The sequence below is a fragment of the Lentinula edodes genome (genome assembly GCF_021015755.1).
Source record: "Lentinula edodes strain Le(Bin) 0899 ss11 chromosome Unknown C8R40scaffold_13, whole genome shotgun sequence".
NCBI classification, from domain to species: domain Eukaryota; kingdom Fungi; phylum Basidiomycota; class Agaricomycetes; order Agaricales; family Omphalotaceae; genus Lentinula; species Lentinula edodes.
This window is the reverse complement of record NW_025764319.1, coordinates 15,152-24,087: the sequence shown is the minus strand read 5'-3', so window position 1 is coordinate 24,087 and position 8,936 is coordinate 15,152. Positions and strand designations below refer to the sequence as shown.

General features: G+C 44.4%; 1 protein-coding gene across 1 annotated transcript; it reads left to right on the top strand.

Annotated features, from left to right (window-relative positions):
- Nucleotides 1–4,143: 4,143 nt before the first annotated feature.
- C8R40DRAFT_1169360 (uncharacterized protein) lies at nt 4,144–6,895 on the top strand (the record flags this gene model as incomplete). Its single annotated transcript, XM_046231361.1, has 9 exons — nt 4,144–4,563; nt 4,623–4,784; nt 4,847–5,129; nt 5,199–5,591; nt 5,648–5,844; nt 5,901–6,021; nt 6,093–6,205; nt 6,264–6,285; nt 6,348–6,895. The coding sequence occupies 9 exons, from the start codon at nt 4,144–4,146 to the stop codon at nt 6,893–6,895; spliced, it is 2,259 nt and encodes a 752-aa protein (XP_046087334.1).
- Nucleotides 6,896–8,936: the final 2,041 nt, after the last annotated feature.

Below are 8,936 nucleotides of genomic sequence, written 5' to 3'. Positions count from 1 at the left end.
ACTACCGAGGACGAGTGTATGTGCCAGCAGACAATGATCTGCGCACCGAAGTACTACGTCAATGTCATGACCATCCCACTGCTGGACACCCTGGGCTCCACGGAACACTTGATCTAGTTAGCACCCATTTCTGGTGGCCAACACTGCGCTCCTTTGTGGAGAAGTACGTAGAGGGATGCGAGACGTGCGCACGCAAAAAAATCCAAAGACACCCACGAGCGGTAACTCAACCATTAGACGTACCCTTGGGTCTATGGGAAGAGGTAGGGGTGGACCTGATAACGCAACTACCTAACTCCCAAGGATACGACGCAGTCCTAGTCTGCACAGACCTCTATGGGAAACAAATTCATGCCCTCCCATGTACCAGCTCCATCACTGCAGAAGGGGTTGCTGACATCTACTACAAAGAAATCTTCCGTCTTCATGGGCTCCCTCTTCACTTTAAGTCTGACCGTGGGCCTCAGTTTGCAGCCAAACTCATGCGATCCCTACTTGCCAGACTGGGAATAAAATCAGATCTTACTTCCGGGTATCGCCCGCAGTCTAATGGTCAAACTGAACGCGCCAACCAAGAAGTAGAAAAATACATTCGACTCTATGTAGGTCGCCGGCAGGATGACTGGGCGGAGCACCTTCCAATGGCTGAATTCGTAATCAACTCACGAACCCATTCTGCATTAGGCATGTCCCCATTTGAGCTAACCTACGGATATCTCCCCTTGTTCAACATCCCAGTTGGACAACGCAGTGGGATTCCAGCTGTAGATGACCGCATACAGATACTCCGAGAAGCCCGACAGGACGCAGGGGCCGCCTTGCACTTAGGAAAAAAGCAGCAGAAAGAGGGATACGAACGAGGAAAACGGAAAGCCCACCAGTTCAAAGTCGGAGATTTTGTCTGGCTCAGTGCGGAAGACATCAACCTCCAACTGTCCAGCGAGAAGCTAGGAGATCGACAGCTCGGACCCTACCGAATCTTGGAGAAGATTGGACCCCTGGACTACCGCCTTGACCTCCCTATCTCCCTTGACCGCATTCATCCTGTGTTCCATATTGACAAACTCTACCCCTGGAAAGGTAACACTATCAATGGAGAAATACCACCACCACCAGAGCCGGTCTACCTAGAGGATGAAGACGAACCGGAGTATGAAGTAGAGGAAATCCTGGATAGTCGGGTCCGGTGGAAGAGGTTGGAATACCTGGTAAAGTGGAAGGGATACGACGCAGGGCATAACTCCTGGGAACCAGCGCCCAACCTGAGCCGGGCTCCAAAAATTGTTCGTGCCTTCCACAAGAAGCACCCCACAGCAGCAAAAGCTTGACCATCGAGGGCAATGGTCATAAGAAGGGGGGTAATGTCATGAAGTATGTAGCCCCTATCATTTTCCTTTTCTCACCGTCTCGACGCCCTTACTTGTACGATTACATCACTGTCAAATCCCATCGATTACTGACCCACCTGATCCCCATCATCGATTACTGATCCACCTGTTACCCTTCTCCTTCTACTGGCTTCCGCCACCTTCCTTGTTCCTAAACTGTACAGTATTACATCGTCATTTCTCGCAGATCGGATTATGTATATAAAGCCAACCCCTCACAGCCTGGTCCCTCATCTTGACCTCTCTGTCATTATCTGGGACCAGGTATGTGCTTACTTATTGTTACCTATGACTACGATACTCAATATATCTCTGTCATTATCTGGGACCAGTTTGCCTCCGCTCTGCTTAGTCGCTCCGCCTCACCGCCTTGCTTAGTCGCTCCGCCTCATCGCCTTGCTTAGTCACTCCGCTTCCCTGCTCCGCTAGTCACTCCGCCTCTGCCGCTTCGTGACAGACACGCCTAAATTTTGGCTAGACGTCTATGTTGTGAATTGTGACATTTTCACGTATAGATTCGTATCAAGAGGACTGTAATTGAGACCCAGATTGACAGTCAAAGTCAATACTGAATCAGTCTAATAAGTTGAAGGGACCATATACCCATACTACCACAAGTTGGTTAGTTTACCCATCCCTGATACTACCTACGGATAGCAGTCTACCTGTTTGTCAAGCAGGATTATACCAGACTCGAACTACATCCGAAGGATGACCATTCACGTATGACATACCAAGGGTATTCTTATTGGACCTTACACTGGCAGGAGTTTGGAAGAACTTACTCAAGTGACCATGAACCGAGGATTGACTCGAAATGACTTTCTAGAACTCAGGAATTATCAAATACTCCTTCTAGAACGAGATCATGCATTAATCTAAAAGACTGCGGTTTAGTCTAATAGACCAATCGAGTTGCATGGTTGAGGAAAATGACTAGAAGAATGATCGAAGTACTGCGAGGCTCCGAAGGCATATCAAATGAATGTCAAAGAGTCCTGACATAGAAAATATTGAAGAATGCAATTGAATGAATACTATGTGTAACTCCCTTGATTGAGTGTAGGCACAATGGGTGTCTATTGAAAGAGAGAAGCAATTAGTTTAATCCAGATGAATCAGATTGATAGGATTAGAATCGAGGAGAGCTGATTTGCCTCCGGACAAGGTGACAAACGATCGAAGTAAGTGTTGAACAGCAATGACAGTTGAACACCATTCGAGTCATCCTCCAAAAACAATTAAATTAAATGAATATTGAAGTACCTACCTATGTTTGGAGGTATACTAGAATCTTGGAACCAATATGGACCAAATAAGGACATGTAGATTCAAATTAAATGGTATCTGACTGAGTGTAGAAGTTTCCTTGCGGTTCCGAACGTTTATTGTATTAAATTAATTGTACTATGCGACTCTATATTCTGTATGTATAAATAGCGATCCGATGTATCTGGAATGGAAGTGATTTTGGGACGACATTGCAGTGCTAATCCGTAAAAAGGAAAGACACACTCCCGCCAGACTGAAACCTCTTCGCTAGCAGCCATTCGGGCCCGGCACTTGTGAGTATAGGAACGTCGTGTTCTGCTCCTTGTGACTGCGAGAAGTCTATCCAGTTGTTGGGTATTCTTCGAACTTAGGATCAGTCGTTGGTCTTAAGGGCAAATCACGCTGTGTGGTTGTGCCAGCACATAGTTCTAGCCCTCCGTAGGGGTCTGTGTGTTTCGGTTTTAATTTACTTTGATTCAAACCCCCAATTCTTGATATACCCAAATCAATACAAACCACAGCACAAATCGTGCTAAATCTACCTTGATCAAAGGAATATATCGAATCCTTAGAACGATTCAAATTGATTGATCAAAGCTTCTTACTTAGCTCTCAAAGCTTTGCAGAACCTTTGCCAACGCTACCCCTTGCTATTAAATAAATTTGATAGCAGTGAACTCGCATATTGTGTATTAGATTGGTTGGTTGGAGTGCCCATTAGATTCCTTCCTTTCTCTTTCACACAAAAACGAGGCAAGCTCGTTACCGAGTCTGGTATAATCCTGCTTGACAAACAGGTAGACTGCTATCCATAGGTAGTATCGGGGATGGGTAAACTAACCAACTTGTGGTAGTATGGGTATATGGTCCCTTCAACTTATTAGACTGATTCAGTATTGACTTTGACTGTCAATCTGGGTCTCAATTACAGTCCTCTCGATACAAATCTATACGTGAAAATGTTACAATTCACAGCATAGACGTCTAGCCAAAATTTAGGCGTGTCATCCCCCCCAAACTAAAGAATTTGACCGTCCTCGGTCATTCGTAGTTTTGTATAGGGAAAGGATACCCAATCTGTTATTAGATTGATTCGACAAGACTATATCTCCTTTTAATGTAATTCACTGGGTTTGGATCTCTACTTCTCCGTGCTCTCCAATCAATTTGGATGCCCTCAAATGGGTTTCTAGCGCTCATCTTATCAATTTATTCACACGCCTGCTACCAATCGTAGCCGTTTAGTGCTCAATTTGAATTGGATACTTTTTCGGTATTCGTATCACATTTCAAAATTTTAATTCACAATCTTTTTATCATCTAGTCACAGAACGAGCTTCCATTTCACGGAGAACTGTTCTGACGTACACACTGATTCAGTGTGTATGTTTATTTGGTTCCGGGCATGGGGTTCAACAAATTTTTTTGTTGAAGTCCGTTTTCTCCCTTCATTTCTTTCCTCCATCTTATTCATCCACACAAAATGGCTGCCACTTCGAGTCAAACTCGGACTGCAGTTTCAACCACGCGTTTACCAACCTCGTTATTAGAGGCACAAGTCCTTTTAGCGAGCACTCAAATCAAGTCGGCGCTACCATTGTTTTTCGATAGCCCCGTCTTTCAGCGTCTTCAAGCAGGCGATTATATTCCTCCACTCCTGAGCCCTCAACATACTCTGGATTACGATGGGTCCAGCACTTTTCCAGCATTCTCTTATCCTCGCGCATTGGTCCCTTTCTGTTTTTCTATCGAGACTTCACGTCCCTTGTCCGTGGCCTCTGGCCTGGACTTGTTCTGTTCAGCCCAAATGGCCGTTCGCACATTACAAATTTTACTTGAAGATATGGCTCCAACAGAATCCGAGGGAATATATAACGTCTTTGAGGAGGCGGCACCTTTCTTGGTGCGTCTTTTACTTCCTCTTTCGTTTCTGTATCCCATTTAATTCCTCCTTCTTTTTAGCTTTATCTTCGCGACTTTTGGATGGGTCGAGCGAATTGTCCCTTGTTTGCGGAACATGTCATTCTCACTGCTGAGCACTTGTCTCACAATCTCCCCGCCTTCTTGAGGGATGATTTGGAGCAGCAATGGGGAATTCCCCCTGAACACCGTTCTCCTGGTTCGGTAAGCACATCTTTTTTTTTTTGTTTTTTTAATCCTTTTTATCTTATTAATTGGGTTCACAGGGCGTCCTCAATCTTGAACAATTCCCTACCATCCCTATTCCATTTTGTTTACGTTTTCGCGAGGGAAGCGCAATCATGCGTTTGGTGCCTTCCAGGGATCTAGATCCCTTTGCCTCACTACGCGGTCAAGGCGTTCTTTTCAGGAATTCATCAACCATTCCCCCTTCCATTACTTCTGAAACTCTCTCTCCTCCTCCGACCACTAAAGCACCAGTGGTGCCCCCTAGGGCACTTAGAAGGAATCGTGAGGTCGAGGGTCTCAAGGCTGATGCCTCCGCGTTTTGTGAGTATTAGTTTAATTTCTCAATTTGTTTCATTTTATTTATTTATTTCATCTTTGTTTTTGATTTAGTTGCTTCTCCCCGTTCCACCCGTTCAAAAGATTCAGATAATGAGCTCTTAAGCGGGTTCCCGTCTGCAGTTTCAGCTTCTCGAGCTTCGTCTTCTACCAAGGTTTCCGTGGACAGGAAAGAGCCTAAACCCAAAACTACCGTCAAGGTAGTCGAAGATTCCAAAGCCTCTAAGCCTACTCCTTCTGCCATGGTTTATAAAAGAGTTCGACTCCCTCCTTGTTCAAGGAAAATCGCACCAACTACTGCAAAAGGCAAATCCCGACAAGTAGTTGTTTCTGAAGACGACTCTGCTTCCAATGAAGTAGAGTCTGAAGACGAGGAAGAAGATGAGGATGAGGAGGAGGACTCTGCGCCTTCTCCAAAACGCCCAAAAATGACATCTTCAATTTCTGGTAACATTTCATCATTGCTTTTTCGCTTTTATTTCTTTAATTTAATTCTATTGCAGCTTCGTTGCCTCGTTGTTCGATTAAACAGGTGTCCGTCCCCAAACGAGCTACAAAGGTCGCCACAAAGTCCGCTCCTGAGCGTTCCCCCGATAGTACCTTCCAACCGGTACTCTTGGCGGATGCTCAAGGTCGCTTACGACTTCCAGAGCAGTCAACTGGTGCTTTCACACCCTTTCCAAAGTTTGCACATGCCAGGGTAAGTCACAGTGATTCAATTTAATTTAGTTAATACTAATTCTATTAATTTAATAGAATAGCACTGCCTTGAATCGCGAAAATCCCCTTCTTGCCGTTAATCCTGAGTTTGCTGGGCTCCATCTTGGAGACCCAAAATGCTCGTTTTACTATGCAGGATCTAATGCAGGTGAACCGGGTGATTTGTGATGTAGGATTTTATCTGACTTTTTAATTAATTTAATTGCTAACATGTTTCAATTTATGTAGCCTTCCCTCCCAAGTCAGGCTTGCGTTTCGGCGCTTGCTTGAGGGGACTTGGAAGCCAATTCTGCTCCAATACCCGGGTACAAATGCCAGGCTTGCTCCTCTCGGAGCCTAAAGTGCTTAGGATCCTTGGACGTGGAACTGGCTATGGACACACTCAACGCGCTCCATAAGGCCTCTTCTAGTAGCACGCATAGTAAGTCCTTTTTATTTTATTTGATTTGATTTATTTAATTTGATTCATTCGATTTTATTTAGATCTAGCAAACTCATTACGACGAGCCACCGACTTGAATGACCAATTGAAACAGCTCGGGTCTCTTTTCGACACCACACAGGACCTCTTCTTGCGATCCATCTTGGATCTGCAGAATGCAGGAGAGGACCCCATTGTTGTACTGGAAGCACTCAAGGCCGCCGAGCCCAATCGTCGGGCGATTAGTCTAAATGAGTGGACCCTTATGGCCACTCTATTCCATTGGCCCAGTCCATTCAATTTGAGTGGGCTGGACTTCGACAATCGAACTCCAGGGGAATGGATCGAACTGCTACGCAGCATCCATTCTGGCGAGTCAACGGCGCACATCGATGAACAAGGACACCTGGTCGAGTCTTCCCCGCCTCCGGATTCTGCTACCGAGGCTTTGGAAGGCCTCAAGGAAGTCGAGAGGGGGTCTGCGGACGAGGGTGCTAGCAGTCAAGTAGGGGGATCGGTTCCTATGGAGCTGGATCTCCCTACTATCGAGAGTTTGGCCAAGCGAGCTCTGTCTCCTGACAAGGGGGCAGAGTCAGCGCAGACTCTCTAGTCGTAGCTGGTTCCTTGGGCGTCGGGGCGTTATTATTATTATTATTATTTTTTTTAATATTTTGTCATACACGGACGGGCTTCCATGCCCATATATCTCATTATAGCTGACCACTCGCGGTCGTATCGTCTTTACGGGTCTTCAGACCCAACATCTCATCTATGGACCTTTTCAGGACCACCGGTCGCTCGAGACCATTTCGTTTTAATTAGATTTCATTAATCTAATATCTTTTTGTATCTTTTCTTGTATTTCTTGTAGGTAGCTTTACCTATTGCTCTTTTGTGGATAGCCTTTTGCTATCTTGTATATCTCAATTTACGAGCTCCCATGCTCATGTTTATATTAATTTGAATGAGTGAACTTAAGTCTCTATTAATTTGAATGAATTCCTATATCCATGGTTCACTCAATATCCTTTTCAACTCGATTCTTGTTTTAATTTGAATGAGTGCTTGCGAATTATCGAGCCAGTTCTGAGTTCCACCTTTGAATAGGGGTTCAAAGTAAGACTCCATTCCGGATCCTGGCATGAATTTTCATGCGAGATCAGGTCCGCAAGACTTTACTGTCTTCCTTGTCCTGAGTGCTCAAGTCGATCTCCGTTCGCCATTGATCATAACAACTTTGGGAGGTATTCTCAACTCCACTTTCAGGTTCTAGGCGCAGTTTCTTTACTCATTCCGCCCATTAAGACCTTCTGTATGATCACTTTGATCAATTCTGGGTCACTGCGTTCGCAATACCATTCAATCTAATTGCAAAACTATTAGTCTAATTGAAATTTTGTAAATTTTCAATCAAATCGATATCCTCCTCCCCCAAACTAAAGAATCCAACTGTCCTCAGTTGTCCTAATTTGGTCAGGATCTTGATTTCACTGTTTTGGTATAAAAGCTCAGGCCAATTGACTTTCAATATGCCATTCGTTCCAAGTCGACTTGCATTAGTCGAACTCACTCGAGCTCTCATTCCATATAAAGTTCCATCAACATCTATCATCGTTCATCCTAGCATGCCCATCCATCACAAGAAGGATCTTGACATCGCTCGAGTTGCTGAGCCCCACTTGGGTGCTTTGCAGCAGCTACTTGCTTCGTACAAAGGCAAGAAGACGAACAATCCCGACAAGGCAACAATTTCTGTCCTTTGTCGGTCTACCGAGTATCTTCATGATCTCTTGGTATGTAGTCTTCATTCAATTTAATTGATACGTATTAATTTAAATCGTTTATTATCAGGAAAAGCCTGTTACACTTCGTAGTCATGTTAGACTGACTTCTAACTTGACTGCTCGTCAGAGCATTATCGATACGTTGTGTCTCGGGCACAAACTATTTCCTGACATCGTCAGTGATTCTCACTTCGAGCAACATCTTAAGTTCATGGCTTTTGCCAATGATGCTCGTGTATGTATCAATTTCATTCGTGACTATTTACATTAATAGTCTTTTCAGAACACTTTTGTTAGGAATCGTCTCCTTGATCGTGCTCGTTCTGTTCATTCGGATCACGAGGCTTCTACTCGTTCCGAAAATTCTCGTTTTATCAGGAAGTCCAAGAAGAAAGCTACTAGATTTGCTTCCTCTCATGACGTCAAACGTGAACCTAGATCTGTTCGTTTCGACTCTGATGTCGAGGTAAATTCTCAGATCTAATCTCAATTAATTTGATTTATCAATTTCGTTCAGATGAACTCAGCCTCCGAGGACGAGTTGGTATCTGGAACTGAACGCAGTTTCAAACAGAAGCCTACTCTCTCTTTTATCAAGGTGAGTTAAAATGGGATCATGTTCTGTATCTACGACTCATTCTATGTCGTAGAATCGTCGCAGCACTCCCTATCCCACCACTGGTTCCAACAAAGGTTCCAATAAGGATGAAAAGTCTGCTGTGAACGATGTTTCTCCTCGTCTCAGCAAGGTTCATTGCCACGCTGACAGTCATGTTTCTTCTAACTGTATGTCGTGCCTCGCTGAAGATAAAGGTGATTTAATTTAATTCGAATCCGTTTCAAATGGATTCTTATTTCATGTTTTAG